This window comes from Drosophila miranda (genome assembly GCF_003369915.1).
Source record: "Drosophila miranda strain MSH22 chromosome Y unlocalized genomic scaffold, D.miranda_PacBio2.1 Contig_Y2_pilon, whole genome shotgun sequence".
NCBI classification, from domain to species: domain Eukaryota; kingdom Metazoa; phylum Arthropoda; class Insecta; order Diptera; family Drosophilidae; genus Drosophila; species Drosophila miranda.
This window is the reverse complement of record NW_022881614.1, coordinates 12023853-12046531: the sequence shown is the minus strand read 5'-3', so window position 1 is coordinate 12046531 and position 22679 is coordinate 12023853. Positions and strand designations below refer to the sequence as shown.

The following is a 22679-nucleotide window of genomic DNA, read 5'->3' as shown; positions in this document are numbered from 1 at the left end:
GTATCCCAAGACGCCGCACTTGTGGTCGCAGGAATGATTCCCATCCATCTGCTGGCAAGAGAAGCCGCAGGAATCAGGGCACAGCGAACCCTGGGGACTACGGACCAGGACACCAGAGGTGCCTTAAGGCAGCGCACAATCCTGCAATGGCAAGATTCGTGGGATAACAGCAGCAAAGGGCGATGGACCCATAGGCTAATCCCAGACCTGAAGAGTTGGCTGAACCGTAGCCATGGACAAGTGGAGTATCACCTGACACAACTGCTGACAGGACACGGTTGCTTTAAAGCCTACCTGCATAGGTTTAAGCACGAGGACGACCCCTTCTGCGTGGTCTGCGCAGGGGTCATCGAAGACGCAGAGCACTGCTTCTTCGAATGTCCAAGATTTCGGCAAGAACGAGAGGATCTAAGCAACAAGCTTGGAAGAATGCCAGCGGTGTCAAACCTGGCAGAATGCCTGCTGGAGTCGGAAGGAAACTGGGCCTCGAATAGATTCATGGCCGTAACTATGGCTACCAAACTGCGTCGCGAAGAAAGAGCACGCAATGCAAGGAGATAAAGGAGAAAGGAGATTATTAAGAGAAGAGCCCTAAGGGCATCTCCCCCCCGCGAAGTAATATCTCGCGACAGTACCGCCGGGATCCGGGATAGGTGTGGTTGGTTTTAGAGCGGTTAGAGTCCCTCACTTCGGCTTCGGCTGAGTCGGCATGAAGCTTTCCTGTAGTCACACAACAAAAAAAAAAAAAAAAAAAAAAAAAAAAAAAAAAAAAACACCGCACACACGCACAAGTGCCCTGAGAGCCATAAAATGTATCTTTGGTTCACATTTAAATCCGTAATTTCAATTCAACTTGTCGTGTTTACACACACAATGCATAATTTATAGAAATTTTGTCTGCAAAGCGCAGCAGCAGCAGCACAGGCAGTGGCAGAGGCAGCGGCTGCGGCTGCGGCAGAGATAGCCGTAGAGGGATATATAGGCAGCGAAAGGCAGTGAGAGCAAGAGCGGGCGAGAGCTCATGTAACGTTAAGTATTAGGACGCTTGGCGTGCCTACAGTGCAATAGAAAAGTCACTGGACAGCCGTGGGATTTGGGAGGAATAATTCAACAGGAATTCAAAAAAAACGAGGTGGAACGTTGTGAGTTGCTGCGGACACCGCAACTCTACAGTTATACCCGATACTAAGTCAGTATGGCTCTCCTGCGGTAGACGCCGCTAATATTGAACCACACGACAAAGAGTGCGTGCGAGAGAGACAGAAAATCAGTCTGAGCGTGACGTCGGGCGCTGCGTAGCCACTGAAAATTGATTTCTTGCTTTTGGCTACAAAAATGATCCGATCTGATGCAGATTCAGCAATCTGATAGATATGGTCATTATCTATGATTCTGCGTTTTTAGTTTTCTCGAATGTGCAATATTGTGGATGCAACAGATTTTCGTCTTTTGTGGGGGCGGAAGGGGGTGGGGCGAAATTCTGAGATATACGTTTTATAGTGAGATCTAACAGAAGTGCGGATACCAAATTTGGTTACTCTAGCCTTAATAGTCTCTGAGATTTGTGGATGCCCCAGATTTTCGTCCTTTGCGGGGGCGGAAGGGGGTGTGGCGAAATTTGGACACGAAACGGGCAAGGTCCGATATCACAGGAGTGTGGATACCAAATTTGGTTGCTCTGGCTCTTATAGGTTCTGAGATCCTTGAACTCAAATTTTGCAATTGACAAAACCGACCATGAAACCTGTGTGTTAGAGAGAGACAGAGCGAGAAAGAATGAAATTGTTTTCTTGATTCTGGCTATAATAATTATACGATCTGGTTGAGATCTTACATTCTAAAACATATAGTCATCCTCTACGATTCTGCGTTTTTGGTTTTCTCGTATCTTTAAAATTGTGGATGCCACAGATTTTCGCCTTTTGTGGGGGCGGAAGTGAGCGGGGCAAAGTTTTGAAATATTTTTGTAGCAGTGACATATCTCAGAAGTCTGGATCCAAAACATCGTTGCTCTAGCTCTTATAGTCTTTGAGCACTAGGCGCTGATAGGGACGGACAGACGGACGGACGGACAGACGGACAGACAGACATGGCTCAATCGACTCGGCTATTGATGCTGATCAAGAATATATATACTTTATGGGGTCGGAAACGATTCCTTCTGGACGTTACACACATCCACTTTTACCACAAATCTAATATACCCCAATACTCATTTTGAGTATCGGGTATAAAAAATAAATAAATAGAGTGCAAATTTCTTTTGATTAAATGCCACCAAAGTGACGATGGCGACGATGTTGCTTAATTGAATATCGGGCAACAGCAAAAACAGCAACAGAGCCGAGTTTTTGAAGATCGAAGCTTTGGATACCCTCGCAGATCTAGTGTTCCTAGGGGAGCTTCCATGGGAGCCCCAAGCGGGGCTATCTTCAAAAAAGGATTGATCTGGAGAATATGCAGCTACATAATACTATAATGAGTAGTGGGAAAAGTAAATTTCATATTCACTCAGTCCTTTGGCATACCAAAGGGTATCGTTGGGCTCTTAGCACAGCTACAGTTCTCGGATATAAAATCCACTTGACGACAAGGCAGCTAAGACAATTGCAAGGCGTGACAGCCCTTTCTCTCTGTCTCCTTCCCGTTCTCGTTCTCTCCATGTCTTTGTCATTGCATTCAAACAGAATTCAATTAGGTTGATTGCAAATCGTTGCCGTCAAAATGAAAGATACAACAACAACAAAAACCAATAAAAAACCCTAACCATACGGAACGAGCGGCTAAAGTCAATGTTTTAGTAGGCGTGGCTAGGTGATGAATTCAAAATATCACAGAAATAAAATATAAGAAAAAATATGTACAATTTTTGATTTGCCATAAAATGGATTCACTTTTTTCGAAATGGGCAAAAAAATTAAATTAAAAGTCAATAAAAACCGATTATAATAGATATTATTTTCTAAATTTATTGAAAATTCACAAATTTAATTTCATTAATTTTAATCTGAAAACCTTTTTAAAATAAGCAACAGCTCACTTTTTTTTGTTATTTGTCTACTCATGTTTTCCTTTGCCAATAACTCCCATAAGAAAGATGATTCTTGATAAAAGTTGTGCCTAAAAGTCTCTCTAACATTTAAAACTACCCAAAGAAAACCCCAGAAAATGAAGCCAATTGGTAGATTTTTGAACTTTTATTAGCAGGGAATTTGGTAACGAAAAGCCAGGAAATGAAAAACAGGAAATGTTTTAACATTTAATAGCTTGGAAAATTGGTGGTCAATATTTGCTATATTTTAAGTTAATTATAGCTTGCATTTGCTGTCCCTTTCTCCAATTTCTACTCCGTACTGCTTTTCTTCCGCATTTTGGAGGCTGTCATGTTTTGGCCAACACTTTTGCCTAATTGGTGTTGTCGGCATCACTGGCCCACTGTCATTAAGCCATAATGATATGAATATTTTTCCTGCAGCACTTCAAAAATGAAAAAAATAGAGATGATTATATACTGTCTATGTTTGTAAATTATTTGCATGAAAAAATTAACATTTTTTCCGTCACTGTTAATGATTTATCTGGCACTTTTTGTTGTGTGGCACTTTATGGGGTGTAAGATATATTAATTAATTTACAAAACATATGCGACACTTTTAGTGCCGCTTGACAACAGATCCGTGGCCGCAGGAATGTTCGGTTTTCAGCTGCAACACGCTGCGTATGGGTAATGTGGCAGTAGATTTATGAAGAGACGTCGAGCGGGGTTCGTATTGCCCTTGCATGTACATCCATCCGTCTCTGCAGATCTCCCTTTTCTTTTCTTTTCGCACACACAATTTGCTCCAACTTTTTGGTAATTGTACTTGTAATTGCTTGATTACAGCTTTAATTGCTTGTTCAAAAAAAACACTCACTGTTAATTTTCAGCTGATATTTAACAGTCTACATAGACTGACAGAGTGAGAGAGAGAGAACAGGTCACTTAGTCAGTCCGTTAGGCAGAGCTTTTTATACCCGATACTCAAAATGAGTATTGAGGTATATTAGATTTGTGGTAAAAGTGGATGTGTGTAACGTCCAGAAGGAATCGTTTCCGACCCCATAAAGTATTCTTGATCAGCATCAATAGCCGAGTTGATTGAGCCATGTCTGTCTGTCCGTCTGTCCGTCTGTCCGTCCGTCCGTCTGTCCGTCCCTATTAGCGCCTAGTGCTCAAAGACTATAAGAGCTAGAGCAACGATGTTTTGGATCCAGACTTCTGTGATATGTCACTGCTACAAAAATATTTCAAAACTTCGCCCCGCCCACTTCCGCCCCCACAAAGGACGAAAATCTGTGGCATCCACAATTTTAAAGATACGAGAAAACCAAAAACGCAGAATCGTAGAGAATGACCATATCTTTTAGACTGCAGAATTTGAATAAGATCGTATTATTATTATAGCCAGCATCAAGAAAACAATTTCATTTTTTCTCGCCCTGTCTCTCTCTAACACACACGTAGCATAGCCGGCTTTGCTTAGAGTAAAACATTAGCGCCTAGATCTCAGAGACTATAAAAGCTAGAGCAACCAAATTTGGTATCCACACTCCTAATATATCGGACAGAGACGAGTTTGTTTCCAAATTTCGCCACACCCCCTTCCGCCCCCGCAAAGAATGAAAATCTGGGGATATTCACAAATCTCAGAGACTATTAAGGCTAGAGTAACCAAATTTGGTATCCGCACTCCTGTTAGATCTCACTTTAAAACGTATATCTCAAAATTTCGCCCCACCCCCTTCCGCCCCCACAAAGGACGAAAATCTGTTGCATCCACAATATTGAGGATACGAAAAAACTAAAAACGCAGAATCATAGATAATGATCATATCTATCAGATTGCTGAATCTGGATCAGATCAGATCATTTTTATAGCCAAAAGGAACAAATCAATTTGCACTGGCTACGCAGCCCCCGACGTCACGCTCAGACTGATTTTCTGACTCTCTCGCACGCACTCTTTGTCGTGTCGTTCAATATTAGCGGCGTCTGCCGGAGGAGAGCCATACTGACTTAGTATCGGGTATAACTGTAGAGTTGCGGTCTCCGCAGCAACTCACAACGTTCCCCCTCGTTTTTGCCTGCAGTTGTGATTGTTTTCTTTCTGTTGTTTTGATTTGCTTTTTCTTTCGTCTACTCCGCCTCCCACTCTCTCTCTCTCTCTCTTTCTGACTCTCTGGAGTTGGGTCTACCTGCGTATCCTAGCCTCCCCCCTCAAAAGTATATTGAAGCAAAGGTAAGGTCCCAGGCTTAATCTCTACTCTCGCTCGCTCGAACATTAAAACATTTGGTCACTCTCTGTTGCACGGCCATACAATCGGCCTTATATACCATGTGCCCCAACGCGTTGGCTCTCTCTCTCTCTCTCTCTCTCTCTCTCTCTGCCTTAACGATGAGACCGAGAACCTTTGTAAATTTTAATGGAAAATCTGCTGCCATTTGCGGCACATTTCGCGTACAATTTTCATTTTTGTTGTGCCCACATATTTATTTTCATGGCTTGCCCTAGGTTGTGGGTCGAGGGGGGGTGTGTGGAGGGGTGGTTGGGCGGTCTGGTGGCTGTACCAAGCATTTCCAGAGGGCGAGGCGGAGGCGCACTTTACATTTGTTTTGTTTATTTTGGCGTGAGAGAGCTTGAAGAAAGACACACACGGCCTGAGAGAGAGAGAGAGAGAGAAAGAGAGTGTGTGTGAGTGTGAGAGAGGGTCCACGTACCGGCACTAGAGTGAGGTGAGGCCCTCCTTATTGTGGCTGCTGTTGCTGGCATGGCATGCCATTTCCCGTTATCAGTGGCAGACTTTCTGCCAACCTGCTGTCGCTCGGCATCGGCGTTGGCGTCGCTGCTTACAGCTCTGTCCACGCTCAACGGTGACGCCAGCTACAGTGGGTGCGCGAAAAAAGTAAAATCGGTTAGGTTAGGTTCAGGCGGTAGCCTGGGGGAGTGATGAAACCCTCCCAAGCTCACTTGGACCTGTAGTTTATCTGCTGTAAATAAACAAAACAAATTTGAGATATTTTTCATACAAAGCGAGGTCTCTCTTCTCTTTTGTAATGCTTTCGACTCTGTTTGGATTTCTCTCTGGTTTTGATGTAAACTCCGACCACTGTGCAACTCAGCCGCGGCTAATTTTGGATTTTCTAAGCGAACAGCGTGAATTATTTTTAGCTTTGCTGTGCGTCGTCGTCGTCTGGGGGCAGGCAGCCATCCACATGCAGATTTTTGCAATTGGTTGCCTTATTTGGCCGCTGACGCTGTTTTTGTTGTTGCTGGCTGTATTTTTAGATCGTTGATTTATCATTCGAATTGCATTTACGCTGCATTTGCTGCTAATCATCATTCCGTCTTACTCTATGTCTTCCTTTCTCTCTCTCTCTCTCGTTGCAGGTGAGTTCTGGCATTATTTGGTCGTGTAAAAATGCATTAGATGCAGATGGAACCGTAAGTAAACATCAGAGTGATTCGTTGGGAATTAAAGATAAGCTAGAGCCCAGAGAGCGCGTCACCAAAGGACAGCGTCAGAGTACAGCAGTCATTTGTTCATTTGATTTTTCTATGATTCGAAATTCGAATTGTAAAGAAATCGTAATACTCAAGAGCGAATATTTGACACCACTTTAGTTCTTCAATTTATTTTATCCAGCTGCAAAGCAAGGATGTGCTCGTGCACAATTTTTGTTCTATTTTGAGTACTGATGCAAATAGTGTGAATAAAAAAGTTTACCGACAGTAACAAAGCATCTGAAAAGCTTAAGTGGTAATCAGAAAGATCTGACTCACCGGCAAAAGTTCCATTCAAACGGATAAGGCCAGCCGCCTTTGCTCTGCTAAGCTGCCCGATCTCTCCTCTCTATCGGCTTTCGCTCTCTTTCTTTCTCTGCACTGTACTGCACTGCCTTGGAGCGTGTTGTTGTCGCAATTGAAGCGCAGTTTCGGGCCAGCCACCACCAACACACCAGCAACCACAACAACAGCAAAAAGAGAAAAAAACGAGGGGGAACGTTCTGAGTTGCAGCGGACACCGCAACTCTACAGTTATACCCGATACTAAGTCAGTATGGCTCCCCTCCGGCAGACGCCGCTAATATTAAACGACACGACAAAGAGTGCGTGCGAGAGAGACCGAAAATCAGTCTGAGCGTGAGGTCGGGCGCTGCGCGGCCACTGCAAATTGATTTCTTGCTTTTGGCTACAAAAATGATCCGATCTGATCCAGATTCAGCAATCTGATAGATATGGTCGTTATCTATGATTCTGCGTTTTTAGTTTTCTCGAATGTGCAATATTGTGGATGCAACAGATTTTCGTCCTTTGTGGGGGCGGAAGGGGGTGGGGCGAACTTTGAGATATACGTTTTATAGTGAGATCTAACAGGAGTGCGGATACTAAATTTGGTTACTCTAGCGTTAATAGTCTCTGAGATTTGTGGATGCCCCAGATGTTAGCAGTGACATATCACAGAAGTCTGGATCCAAAACATCGTTGCTCTAGCTCTTATAGTCTTTGAGCACTAGGCGATGAAGGGGACGGACAGACGGACAGACGGACGGACGGACGGACGGACAGACAGACATGGCTCAATCGACTCGGCTATTGATGCTGATCAAGAATATATATACTTTATGGGGTGGGAAACGATTCCTTCTGGACGTTACACACATCCGTTTTCACCACAAATCTAATATACCCCAATACTCATTTTGAGTATCGGGTATAAAAAGACAACGTTGAAACGCTTCAAGGGATTTCGCACGGCTCAGTATTTTTATACCCGATACTCAAAATGAGTATTGGGGTATTTTAGATTTGTGGTAAAAGTGGATGTGTTTAACGTCCAGAAGGAATCGTTTCCGACCCCATAAAGTATATATATTCTTGATCAGCATCAATAGCCGAGTCGATTGAGCCCTATCTGTCTGTCCGTCTGTCCGTCTGTCCGTCCGTCCGTCTGTCCGTCTGTCCGTCCCTATTAGCGCCTAGTGCTCAAAGACTATAAGAGCTAGAGCAACGATGTTTTGGACTTCTGTGATATGTCACTGCTACAAAAACATTTCAAAACTTCGCCCCGCCCACTTCCGCCCCCACAAAGGACGAAAATCTGTGGCATCCACAATTTTAAAGTTATGAGAAAACCAAAAACGCAGAATCGTAGAGAATGACCATATCTTTTAGACTGCAGAATCTGAATTGGATCGTATTATTATTATAACCATCATCAAGAAAACAATTTCATTTTTTCTCGCCCTGTCTCTTTCTAACACACACGTAGCATAGGTGGCTTTGCTTAGCATGTATGTATATACTAGATGATGACTAGTAGACTTGGTTAGAGACAGACACCTGCAGCAGCCGCTGGCTCTCCGGGCCCGGCCACATTTCCAGTTGAGCGACGCCCCAAACTGGCAATGAGTTTTTACGACACGGCCAAACAGCGTCGAAGCAACAGCAGAACAACGGCAACAAATATATATAGAGGATACACTAACGCGCACAAAGATTATGGCTAAATTCTTCCAAAGATATCGATTATACAATCGAATTTGTTTATAATTGAATCAGTAGCAAATAAAAAGGCATCTAAGACCTGTTTATAGGCAACATTTGAGAGGCCTTAAGTACGAAAGACTACAATTTGTTGTAAAAGTTAACCAATTCCGAGAACTGTAAACGAAGGCGTCAATTTGTGCGTCCTGGAATGTTGGAAATTGATCGGGGGTTCTCGTGATGCTGAAAAACACTAGAAGTTTCTTCGTTATAATATTTCGTTTCATGCCTGGGAATATGAAAATGAGGAACCCCTTCCTTTACAATTTCCGAGAAACACATTCCACATGCACATTCCTATCAAGTGTATCAGAACTTCTGATTTGCTATTCGGGGGCCCTGCTCTGCCGGTGCCGTTGCCGTTGCCAGTGCCGAATGCCCTCCATGGGTCGCTGATTACGCTGACGCTGGCGTTGGCGCTGGCTTTGGCGTCGCCATCGCGCATAAACTCAACAAAATCAAACAAATGTACGACGTACGCCACTGACAGAGACGATAGCGCAGCAGCAGCAACAGCAGCAGCAACAGCTTCGCTTCGTAACAGAACCACTCTAACAGTGTGTGTGCGTGTTGCGTGTGTGTGCATGTGTGTTGGGAACTTCTTTGCGTGTGTAACAGGAGCCCAGACTTTGCAAAAGAGAAAAGAGAGAAAGAGCGACGTGAGCAAAGTAAGCATACTATTCTCATCCGAAATGTTGTTCCTATTTGTTGCTTTTGCTGCTGTTGCTGTTGTTGTTGTTGCGGAATTTTTATAGGTTAAGCTGCAAAGTGTGGGGCAGGATGAGAGGAGGGCAGAGCCGAGCCGAGCATAGCTGTGGCCAGAATTGAGGGTTGTTGGCGGTGGGCTCTAACTAGTTTCAGCCGGCCGGTGTCGTTGCCTTTGTAACCGAGTGAGAGCCAGGCCAGCGCAACACAAAGAGAACGATGCCAGAGAGGACGGATGGATGGATGGTGTTGCTCGCTCTCTCTACCTCTCTTTCTCTTCCTCTTGTTCGACTCAATTTTGAGTGATATTCCTTGCCCGTGGGCTGCTGCTGTTATCGCCTTCTCCTTCAAACAACTTTATCCTGTTCTGCAAGCCCAAAGCTTTTCGCTCGTGCTGCCGCCGCTGTAGCCTCCTTCTCCTTTCCTCGCATTCCTTTGCGCATTCCGTCACGCGTCGCTGCCGACGCTGACGTTGCTGCCTGTTTCCGGTGTCACTTCCTTATTTAGTTGTTATACCTGGTACTCTCGTATTACACAAAGGGTATTCTCAGTTCGTGCTGAGTATAAACTCGAGCTAGAAATACGTTCACAATCCAAAAGGATTCGAAACTCTTAGCAAAAGCAGTTATTGATTGATTTTCTCACTGATTTCTAGTCGGATAGGGGCTAGGATATAGTGTAGAGTGTCTTGTAGTCGGCTTTTTTCTACTTAATTATTTATTTTGTTGTTTGTGGTTGTTGAGAAGCTGGATGGAAGGAGTCCAATTTTGGTAAGGGTTTGCGATTTTTTTTTTTGGCCAGAGAGAGTAAAGTGTCCTTGTTGGCTCAACCTAATTCAACAGCCCTCCAAATCGAAGGCAATTCAATTTGCCTGAAAGGCCGCCACATCCACATCCACATACAAAAGCAGAGAACAACAACTAGCGCTCTTCAGTCGCGTTATGATCATTAGTATTACTATGCGGATTATTATTAGTCTATTAGTGGCAATCAAATTGATGGGCCGAGTTTTTTCAGTTTTTGTGGGGGTGGGGGTAAACTTTCATGACGCCAAGACATTATTAAGCCGCCAAGAAAATGGAAATTGAAAATGCCGCCAAGGAGCTGGGAATGGCGTAGAGCCGGTGGTCCCGTACAGATTGGCATCCATCGCTTGGGTCGTGGCATACATAAATGTAAACACTTTGTACAAATATTTGTATCATTAAACAAATGACAAACGAATTGGTTTCAACATGAAAGCCGAAACGAGCGAGCAAGCGAGCGAGAGCACCGAGAGAGGCAGCTGACATGCAACATCGTTACAGCAGCAGCAGCAGAATCGCAGGCTTATCAACAGTCCGCTGTTAAAGCTAACATACACATGCCTGACAGCCACCCCCACACACGCACACACGAACGCACGCACACACATACAGCCAGAGACACAGGGCGTCCGTCAGCGTCGCTGCAACAATGCAAAACGCAAACTTTCTCGCTGCTGGCGTCGCTGTCGCTGTCGACGGTGCCGTCGCTCGTTGGGGTCGTTCGAGCCGTTTGGGGCTTCGCTGACAGTGGCTCGTGCCAGTACTCAACCGACTGCCAAACGGCGCACGACACCCAAGCAGCCCCAAGCAGCAGCAGCACCAGCAAAAGCAAAAGAAAAGCTGTGTGGGTTTTTTGTTGTGCGCGTGTAGTTTTCATTGCGGTTCGTTTCCTCAGCGATAAAAAGCAGCAGCAACAATAGCAGCACCAACAGCAGCAGCAGCAACATAAAGTGGCATTTGACGCAGGGCAAATCCTAAAAAGTGTTAACAAAAAAACAATTAAAACAACAACAATACTAAAGAATATTAAAATTAAATAAAAACAAGGTTTCATTTTTAATTAAAACAAATTAATAATAAACGAGGGGGAACGTTGTGAGTTGCTGCGGACACCGCAACTCTACGGTTATACCCGATACTAAGTCTCCTCCGGCAGACGCCGCTAATATTAAACGACACGACAAAGAGTGCGTGCGAGAGGGACAGAAAATCAGTCTGAGCGTGACGTCGGGCGCTGCGTAGCCACTGCAAATTGATTTGTTCCTTTTGGCTATAAAAATGATCTGATCCAGATTCAGCAATCTGATAGATATGGTCATTATCTATGATTCTGCGTTTTTAGTTTTCTCGAATGTGCAATATTGTGGATGCAACAGATTTTCGTCCTTTGTGTGGGCGGAAGGGGGTGGGGCGAAATTTTGAGATACACGTTTTATAGTAAGATCTAACAGGAGTGCGGATACCAAATTTGGTTACTCTAGCCTTAATAGGCTCTGAGATTTTTGAATATCCCCAGATTTTCGTCCTTTGCGGGGGCGGAAGGGGGTTTGGCGAAATTTTGAAACAAACTCGTCTCGGTCCGATACATTAGGAGTGTGGATACCAAATTTGGTTGCTCTAGCTTTTGTAGTCTCTGAGATCTAGGCGCTAATGTTTTACTCTAAGCAAAGCCGCCTATGCTACGTGTGTGTTAGAGAGAGACAGGGCGAGAAAAAATGAAATTGTTTTCTTGATGCTGGCTATAATAATAATACGATCCAATTCAGAATATATATACTTTATCGGGTCGGAAACGATTCCTTCTGGACGTTAAACACATCCACTTTTACCACAAATCTAAAATACCCCAATACTCATTTTGAGTATCGGGTATAAAAAAGTAAAAAGTATATATATTCTTGATCAGCATCAATAGCCGATTCGATTGAGCCATGTCTGTCTGTCCGTCTGTCCGTCCGTCCGTCTGTCCGTCCCTATTAGCGCCTAGTGCTCAAAGACTATAAGAGCTAGAGCAACGATGTTTTGGATCCAGACTTCTGTGATATGTCACTGCTACAAAAATATTTCAAAACTTCGCCCCGCCCACTTCCGCCCCCACAAAGGACGAAAATCTGTGGCATCCACAATTTTAAAGATACGAGAAAACCAAAAACGCAGAATCGTAGAGAATGACCATATCTTTTAGACTGCAGAATTTTAATAAGATCGTATTATTAGCATAGCCGGCCTTGCTTAGAGTAAAACATTAGCGCCTAGATCTCAGAGACTATAAAAGCTAGAGCAACCAAATTTGGTATCCACACTCCTAACATATCGGACCGAGACGAGTTTGTTTCAAAATTTCGCCACAACCCCTTCCGCCCCCGCAAAGGACGAAAATCTGGGGATATTCACAAATCTCAGAGACTATTAACGCTAGAGTAACCAAATTTGGTATCCGCACTCCTGTTAGATCTCACTATAAAACGTATATCTCAAAACTTCGCCGCACCCCCTTCCGCTCACACAAAGGACGAAAATCTGTTGCATCCACAATATTGCAGATTCGAGAAAACTAAAAACGCAGAATCATAGATAACGACCATATCTATCAGATTGCTGAATGTGGATCAGATCAGAGAATTTTTGTAGCCAAAAGGAACAAATCAATTAGCACTGGCTACGCAGCGCCCGACGTCACGCTCAGACTGATTTTCTGTCTCTCTCGCACGCACTCTTTGTCGTGTCGTTTAATATTAGCTGCGTCTGCCGGAGGAGAGCCATACTGACTAAGTATCGGGTATAAATGTAGAGTTGCGGTGTACGCAGCAGCTCACAACGTTCCCCCTCGTTTCATTTGTGTGTGTGCTCGTGTGTTGGTTTCGGTTTGTTTGATTTGGCTTGCTCAAGATGTATAGTAAGGTGAGGCATTTTACAGTGCACTCTCACGATTTTTAAGACTTAATAATCTACGAAGATACTAGGATGCTAGCAACGTATATACAATCTCTGACACTGGGTAGAGCGGGAATGGAATCCCCACCTTACAGATTAGTACACCTTGGACTTGCTCACCTTCGGCTCAACAGCGACAGCGAACCGACAACGGGCTGAGGCTGAAGCTGAGACTGTGACTGAGGCTCGTGCTGTTACATTTGAATGAGCAACGTTGACGTCGACGTCGACGTCGGAGTTGGAATTGGACTTGGAATTGGAGTTTGAGCTTCTGCTGTTGCTAGAGGAGGGGGAGGAGGAGCTAGAGTGGTGGTCCGTAGATGTAGCTGTAGTCATTTATCACTCGCCTTTAACTCTCTCTCCCTCTCTCGCTCTGCTGGCCTTCTGCTCCTTCGCCTTGGCCCATAAATATCATATTAAAGATTTGCCTTAGAATCGTCCCTAGCGCTAGTTATTGCCGGCTGTCCATAGGTGGTGCTGCTGTGCTGGTATGAGTGTGGGTGCGGGGCAGAATGGGTTTTTTTTATTTTCATATACTTATTTATTTGCTCTATAATATATACTATACAATTTATATTTAACTAAATTTAACGGACAAGAGTATGTTGGGACTAGGGGCACCGCGGACTGCGGTACTGCCGCAAAGCATTGCTTCGCAGTGGCGTGGACACCTACTCCGTCTGCTCCTTCCGCCTTCTCTCCAAGGACCTAAGCGTTCGCATCACGCTAGAGGCGAACTCCGCGGCCGCTTCACACACCTTCGGGTCTGCCAGCATCAGCGGCACCAGAGTCTCGGTGCTGACCCTAGACCCTGCTGCTGTCTCCAATGTCTGACGCTCGAGGTCAAACCTGTGGCAGTCGAAGAGGACGTGGCGAGCGTCCTCCTCTATGCCTGTGCCACACTCGGGGCACCAGTCCTCTGTCTCGTGGCCGAAGCGCTTGAGGTAGCCGCGGAAGCAGCCATGTCCGCTCAGTGCCTGGGTAAGGTAGAAATCCACCTGGCCGTGCTTCCTTTCAACCCAGCATGCTATGCTTGGGATGAGGGTGTGGGTCCATCGGCCTTTGGGTGAGTGGTCCCATCGAGTCTGCCATCTGTCTATGCTGGTCCTTCTGGCGGCGTCCTTAATTTCTGCTTTGGAGCGTACCTCGGCTGCACTGTCCGTCATGGCATCATGGATCTCCTTCCTCTCCCTTATCAGCTCCCTGAGCGGAACTTGCCCGGCAATGACTAACGCGGCTTCGTCTGAGATGGTCCGGAACGAGCACGCGATCCTAATGGCGCACAGTCTGTACGTTGCCTCCACTCCTCGCATGTAGCTCCTCACCTTCGCGGCTTCTGCCCACACCGGTGCGGCGTAGAGCATCTGCGACGTCACGACGCTCGTCAGCAGTTTCCTCTTTGCCTGCTTTGGCCCTCTGGTGTTTAGCAGCATCCTGGATAGCGCTCCCGCGGTCCCACCGGCCTTCGTGTGGACGTATTCCAGATGCTCTTTGAAGGACAGGCGCGTGTCGATGAGGACTCCAAGGTACTTGATGGACCTCTGCGATTCGATCGCGGTCCCACCAACCTGCACTCTGGCGGTCTCGACCACTTTACGGCTGGATATCAGGACCGCCTCCGTTTTTTGGGCCGCCAGTTCCAACTCCGCGGCGGCTAGCCACGCCTCGACGGCTTGTATGGCGACGTTGGCAAGCTCCTCCACTGCGGCAAGTTCCTTCGCTACCGCCACTATTGCGACGTCGTCAGCGAAACCCACCAGGTTAGTGTTGGCTGGCATCGGGAGGCGTAGGACCCCGTCGTACATGGCGTTCCAGAGCAGAGGTCCCAAAACGGAGCCCTGCGGGACTCCGGCTGAGACTTCGTATGTGGGGCAGAATGGGTGTGTGTGTGTGTGTGTGTGTGTGTGCTGCCCCTGCAGGGGCATGTTTCGGTGGTTGCAAAACTTTTGTGGCATTGCCAGTTGATTGGATTGCCATCAGATGAACTGTGCAGAGTGTGTGTGGCATGTGATTTATGGGTCCCCCGTGCTGATACGGGATATGCGATAGATACGAGTATACAATAGATACAATGTCATTAGCAGGACTCCTCCAACGCCATTTCTGCAGAGGGTATGCCAAGACAGGCCTTCCTTCACTGGGCAATGGTGTTTACCGATAGTCCAAGAAAAGTATCCATATAAATCGATTAATTTTCAATTTTAATTCGATTAAAAGTTCCCCTTTTCAAAAAACTGTTCAAAAAGTAATCCATTCTGTACAGGGTGCCTCGCTCCAGTACTCATCGTCCCCGACAAACCCCAAAACTAATCGAAAATTGTTCAGTTCAAACAACAACAAAACTACGAGTATTCCCAAATCTTTTTTTGTTATTTTCGATAATGCTAAGATCATCGGACCAGATCTTCGCCTGCGGCTTTGAGATCTTCGGCAAAGTGCAGGGCGTCCGCTTGCGCAAACAAACGCGCGATCTGGCCACAATGAACCATGTGCGCGGCTGGGTAATGAACACCGACGAGGGCACGGTCAAGGGCCAGCTGGAGGGCACCCTGCCCAAGGTCAACGAGCTTAAGTTCTGGCTCCTCAACTTTGGCAGTCCGCGGTCCATCATCGAGCGGGCCGAGTTTACGCCCACCAAGGAGATACCGGCCCTCACTTTTAACGGTTTTACCATACGCTACCACCCCAGTCAGATCGGGCAGCTTGATCTGTAGAGAAGGATGCAAGGAAACGGGACCAATTATCTCATATATACATATTGTTCGTGTTAACTGTCTTTTGAGCTTTGAAATTTTGTGGAAAATACATGTACTTTGTTAGCTATAGTTCTGTAGGCTTTTGCCCCGCCGAACGTAATTTGTAAACCTCAAAAGTGGAAAACAGGCTGCCAGCTGCTAATTAAGCATCACAAAGAAATGCTCAACGCAATTACATACGGGTATAAATCTCATGTACACTCATGTACATACCACAAGCGTATGTATGTATATACTAGATGATGACTAGTAGACTTGGTTAGAGACAGACACCTGCAGCAGCCGCTGGCTCTCCCGCACAAAGATTATGGCTAAATTCTTCCAAAGATATCGATTATACAATCGAATTTGTTTATAATTGAATCAGTAGCAAATAAAAAGGCATCTAAGACCTGTTTATAGGCAACATTTGAGAGGCCTTAAGTACGAAAGACTACAATTTGTTGTAAAAGTTAACCAATTCCGAGAACTGTGAACGAAGGCGTCAATTTGTGCGTCCTGGAATGTTGGAAATTGATCGGGGGTTCTCGTGATGCTGAAAAACACTAGAAGTTTCTTCGTTATAATATTTCGTTTCATTCCTGGGAATATGAAAATGAGGAACCCCTTCCTTTACAATTTCCGAGAAACACATTCCACATGCACATTCCTATCAAGTGTATCAGAACTTCGGATTTGCTATTCGGGGGCCTTGCTCTGCCGGTGCCGTTGCCGTTGCCAGTGCCGAATGCCCTCCATGGGTCGCTGATTACGCTGACGCTGGCGTTGGCGCTGGCTTTGGCGTCGCCATCGCGCATAAACACAACAAAATCAAACAAATGTACGACGTACGCCACTGACAGAGACGATAGCGCAGCAGCAGCAACAGCAGCAGCAACAGCTTCGCTTCGTAACAGAACCACTCTAACAGTGTGTGTGCGTGTTGCGTGTGTGTGCATGTGTGTTGGGAACTTCTTTGCGTGTGTAACAGGAGCCCAGACTTTGCAAAAGAGAAAAGAGAGAAAGAGCGACGTGAGCAAAGTAAGCATACTATTCTCATCCGAAATGTTGTTCCTATTTGTTGCTTTTGCTGCTGTTGCTGTTGTTGTTGTTGCGGAATTTTTATAGGTTAAGCTGCAAAGTGTGGGGCAGGATGAGAGGAGGGCAGAGCCGAGCCGAGCATAGCTGTGGCCAGAATTGAGGGTTGTTGGCGGTGGGCTCTAACTAGTTTCAGCCGGCCGGTGTCGTTGCCTTTGTAACCGAGTGAGAGCCAGGCCAGCGCAACACAAAGAGAACGATGCCAGAGAGGAAGGATGGACGGATGGATGGATGGTGTTGCTCGCTCTCTCTACCTCTCTTTCTCTTCCTCTTGTTCGACTCAATTTTGAGTGATATTCCTTGCCCGTGGGCTGCTGCTGTTATCGCCTTCTCCTTCAAACAACTTTATCCTGTTCTGCAAGCCCAAAGCTTTTCGCTCGTGCTGCCGCCGCTGTAGCCTCCTTCTCCTTTCCTCGCATTCCTTTGCGCATTATTTAGTTGTTATACCTGGTACTCTCGTATTACACAAAGGGTATTCTCAGTTCTGAGAATAAACTCGAGCTAGAAATACGTTCACAATCCAAAAGGATTCGAAACTCTTAGCAAAAGCAGTTATTGATTGATTTTCTCACTGATTTCTAGTCGGATAGGGGCTAGGATATAGTGTAGAGTGTCTTGTAGTCGGCTTTTTTCTACTTAATTATTTATTTTGTTGTTTGTGGTTGTTGAGGAGCTGGATGGAAGGAGTTCAATTTTGGTAAGGGTTTGCGATTTTTTTTTTTGGCCAGAGAGAGTAAAGTGTCCTTGTTGGCTCAACCTAATTCAACAGCCCTCCAAATCGAAGGCAATTCAATTTGCCTGAAAGGCCGCCACATCCACATCCACATACAAAAGCAGAGAACAACAACTAGCGCTCTTCAGTCGCATTATGATCATTAGTATTACTATGCGGATTATTATACCCGATACTCAAAATGAGTATTGGGGTATATTAGATTTGTGGTGAAAATGGATGTGTGTAACGTCCAGAAGGAATCGTTTCCGACCCCATAAAGTATATATATTCTTGATCAGCATCAATAGCCGAGTCGATTGAGCCATGTATGTCTGTCCGTCCGTCCCCTTCATCGCCTAATGCTCAAAGACTATAAGAGCTAGAGCAACGATGTTTTGGATCCAGACTTCTGTGATATGTCACTGCTACAAAAATATTTCAAAATTTCGCCCCGCCCACTTCCGCCCCCACAAAGGACGAAAATCTGTGGCATCCACAATTTTAAAGATATGAGAAAACCAAAAACGTAGAATTGTAGAGAATGACCATATATTTAAGACTGCGGAATCTGAATTGGATCGTATTATTATTATAGCCAGCATCAAGAAAACAATTTCATTTTTTCTCGCCCTGTCTCTCTTTAACACACACGTAGCATAGGCGTCTTTGCTTAGAGTAAAACATTAGCGCCTAGATCTCAGAGACTACAAAAGCTAGAGCAACCAAATTTGGTATCCACACTCCTAATATATCGGACCGAGACGAGTTTGTTTCAAAATTTCGCCACACCCCCTTCCGCCCCCGCAAAGGACGAAAATCTGGGGATATTCAAAAATCTCAGAGACTATTAAGGCTAGAGTAACCAAATTTGGTATTCGCACTCCAGTTAGATCTTACTATAAAACGTGTATCTCAAAATTTCGCCCCACCCTCTTCCGCCCACACAAAGGACGAAAATCTGTTGCATCCACAATATTGCACATTCGAGAAAACTAAAAACGCAGAATCATAGATAATAGCCATATCTATCAGATTGCTGAATCTGGATCAGATCAGATAATTTTTATAGCCAATAGGAACAAATCAATTTGCAGTGGCTACGCAGCGCCCGACGTGACGCTCAGACTGATTTTCTGTCTCTCTCGCACGCACTCTTTGTCGTGTCGTTTAATATTAGCGGCGTCTGCCGGAGGAGAGTTATACTGACTTAGTATCGGGTATAACCGTAGAGTTGCGGTGTCCGCAGCAACTCACAACGTTCCCCCTCGTTATTAGTTTATTAGTGGCAATCAAATTGATGGGCCGAGTTTTTTCTGTTTTTGTGGGGGTGGGGGTAAACTTTCATGACGCCAAGACATTATTACGCCGCCAAGAAAATGGAAATTGAAAATGCCGCCAAGGAGCTGGGAATGGCGTAGGGGCCGGTGGTCCCGTACAGATTGGCATCCATCGCTTGGGTACGCTTACACAAATGTAAACACTTTGTACAAATATTTGTGTCATTAAACAAATGACAAACGAATTGGTTTCAACATGAAAGCCGAAACGAGCGAGCAAGCGAGCGAGAGCACCGAGAGAGGCAGCTGACATGCAACATGGTTACAGCAGCAGCAGCAGAATCGCAGGCTTACCAACAGTCCGCTGTTAAAGCTAACATACACATGCCTGACAGCCACCCCCACACACGCACACACGAACGCACGCACACACATACAGCCAGAGACACAGGGCGTCCGTCAGCGTCGCTGCAACAATGCAAAACGCAAACTTTCTCGCTGCTGGCGTCGCTGTCGCTGTCGACGGTGCCGTCGCTCGTTGGGGTCGTTCGAGCCGTTTGGGGCTTCGCTGACAGTGGCTCGTGCCAGTACTCAACCGACTGCCAAACGGCGCACGACACCCAAGCAGCCCCAAGCAGCAGCAGCACCAGCACTAGCACTAGCAGCAGCACCAGTGGCAAGTGGCAGTTGAAGCAGTAATAGCCCCAGTAGCAGCAGCACCAGCAAAAGCAAAAGAAAAGCTGTGTGGGTTTTTTGTTGTGCGCGTGTAGTTTTCATTGCGGTTCGTTTCCTCAGCGATAAAAAGCAGCAGCAACAATAGCAGCACCAACAGCAGCAGCAGCAACATAAAGTGGCATTTGACGCAGGGCAAATCCTAAAAAGTGTTAACAAAAAAACAAGTAAAACAACAACAATTCTAAAGAATATTAAAATTAATTTAAAACAAGGTTTCATTTTTAATTAAAACAAATTAATAATTAAAAAAAATTACACCGAGAATAAAAACAAACAAAATAAACTGAAACATTTTCAAAACTAGTGTTATTATGTTATCAAAATGTTTATATATCAAAGAAATGAAGTGAAAACAAATGAAAATTAAAAAAATAAAAATAAAGAACCATACCAGTAAATACATTCAAAAACTCTTGATAATCGTTGAATTAATATAAAACCAAGAAAAAACATAGAATATAAAACATTATCAAGGAAAAATGATCACTTTCATGGTAAAGCAAAGCCGTGAAATTACCAATAATTATTGATTAAATTATTCCACTGAAAGCCTACAAACGATTAGCCACTGTAGTCTAGTGTATTCGGGTGAAGTTATTAATGCATTATATTCCTCTTAAAATTTTGTGAGATAAGCTCAATATTTCTTGGAAATTCATCTTCTTCGGGGCACAGATCTATTCTGCAGCTGTTTCTCTACGAATACATCAATTTATTCAGAATTCCTTCTTTTTGGATTATTTCTGTGACATTTCTTTCTTCATTATTCTGCTGGCTCGTGTGCATGGAAAATGCAAATTTATTAGGTGCAGACTGTATAAGATACAACCAAACGACGTAAAAAGACCAGAATTAAGATACATAAATCAAATTTTCTAAATAAATCAACAGGAAAATTCACCAAAAAGTGACTGCACTCTCTCTGTATTGGGCGCTTTATTAAAATCATTAATTACATTAATATGTATCTACGAGTATTCGGTTTTGCTGCCGAATTTCGTTTTCCATAAAATTGTGAATAAATTAAAATGTATATATTCAGTGGCCTGCCTGCCTGCCTGCTAGTCCGAAAGTGTGTGTGTAATACTACATATTAGTGTGTGTGTGTGTGATTGGTGGCTGCTTTTGGGGCTGGCCAAGAAGTGAGCAGGATCCGAGCGAGAAATTGGTCGTTTGCTATGCCCTCACCAAATGTGGGGCATGCTCACAGTGCCATGAAGTAGAGCACACAGTTTTGCAATTATACATATATCCGTATTGTATACACCTACCACTCGTTTATTCATTAATTCTTGTGCGTTTGTGGGAAACAATTGGACTGACTACGGGTTGGAAATTGTATAAATCTGTGGGCATGATCTTTTCTTAAAGAATAACCTTTCCGAGGTGAACATTTTCAGATGGATATCCTTGATCTTTGCATAAAGCTATCTTCTTTCTACTCAGTTTTTCCTAGAGAGCATTCGAGTGTGTTCCATCTTTCGACTCTGTTGCTAGTAATTGGTTGGCAAGGGACAACGACAACAGTAGCTATAAGAAATTCTCAGGCCCAAGAGCGACAATAACCGCGAACCGAGCAACAAGCCGCAGAGAGAAACTCAATTGGAAAATCTGGCTTATACCAACAGAGTAGCGGGACTCTCTCTCGGACTGCCTTACCGCCTATTTAATATACCCTGCGGTTAGCCTTTTGGCAATGCAGAAATTGTTGTTGCCCGCCGCCTGATACTCTGCCCTCTCTGCCACTCTCCTCTGCTGCTGCTTTGGTTTTGGTTTACATTAATCTTACTTTTATTGCCATTTCTGCTGGTGCGGGGGCGGGGGCTGTTGCTACTGTTGTTATTAATTAATTTTCGGCCAACATAATTTGCCATTAAATGAGTTGAATACTGATTTATAATTTTCTTTCATATTTCTCCCCCGCTCTTTTTAATAATGTGCAAAAAATTAATAGTATGGAAAATGTAATGCGAGCTAACGATGTCGGGCGGCATGGGGAGGGGCCGGGCGGAACAGAATGCTACGAGTAATAGCCAAGGAGTGTTTGGAGGGGTGCACGCAGCGAGTAGAGCGCTCAACAAGGCCAAAAACATTACGCATACGCCATGTGTGTGCCCCAATATGTAGAGTGGGTCCAGGGGAACGGGTTTCGAAATGGCCAGGAATTAATTGATGGCAGGGGAACTGAAACAGGAGCAGGATTTGGATGGAGTGGGTCTGTAGGAGGTGGGTCTGTGTGTTATAGCTGACACTCGAGCGCTCGTTCAAAGTTTTATTCTTCTTTAATTATCGCGAGTAAATGACAAGGTAATGGCGAGAGGAGCAGCACGAAAAGATAGAGAGAGAGATAGAGTTGGGAGTTTTTCATGGAAATACAATACTGTTATCGATTACTGCAGTCATCTAGCGATCTGTATGTGTAGATTTCTCGAATCCAAACAGATTCTCTTTGTTTCTCAATATGCAGATCTTCAATGATATTTATTCACGGCTTACGCAGCACCCCACCCCGCCTCCATAGTAGTCAACTAGCCATCATCACGAACCCGATTCGAAGGCTTTCCACGAATCGCTTGCTGTTTTTCTTTCGTTGTTGTTGCTGCTGGCGAGACGGAACGGAACGGAACGAGACGATTTCCGTTTTGGGTGGTGCTCTTTTTTGTTCTGGCGAGTGTTCGTCCGTCGGTGGAGTGTTCGAGAGACTGTTGAGTGTTGGGACTCTCGCTTTGGCCACTAATTCGCATTAATCATACGACGCGTTGGACGCTCGCTTTTGATTGTGCATTGGAATCATGAAAAAAAACACACAAAAACGCAAAAAAAAACAGAAACTGAACGGAGCGGCGTCGTCAACGTGGAAAGAAGCTTTTCCACATTTTATTTTTACACGCAAACAAATGTACTGACTGTCTGAGGGAAACAGAGATAGAAAGAGAGAGAGAGGGGGAGAGGGAGAGGGATGGGTGATGGTTTAGGGGAGCAGAGGAAGCAGCAGCGACGTCTTCTTGCTTACGCGCTTTGCCTTTTGTTGTTGCTTTATTTTTAATGTGTCAAGGTTCGCGGCATAATTTCTGTTGCTTTATTTAATT

The 22679-nt window shown here is 44.8% G+C and overlaps 2 protein-coding genes across 8 annotated transcripts in view; both read left to right on the top strand.

Annotated features, from left to right (window-relative positions):
• The window catches only part of LOC117185936 (neurogenic protein mastermind-like), a 170321-nt gene that overhangs the window by 117322 nt on the left and 30320 nt on the right, over window positions 1–22679 (top strand). The gene's annotated exons all lie outside the window — the stretch shown is intronic.
• On the top strand, window positions 15305–15853 carry LOC117194204 (acylphosphatase-2-like). Its single transcript, XM_033398866.1, has one exon. The coding sequence runs from the start codon at window positions 15412–15414 to the stop codon at window positions 15742–15744; it is 333 nt and encodes a 110-aa protein (XP_033254757.1). The 5' UTR covers window positions 15305–15411; the 3' UTR covers window positions 15745–15853.

What these genes read in the sequence shown, in the direction of transcription:
- LOC117194204 (XM_033398866.1), top strand. Translation starts at nt 15,412, where the DNA reads ATGCTAAGATCATCGGACCAGATCTTCGCCTGCGGCTTTGAGATCTTC.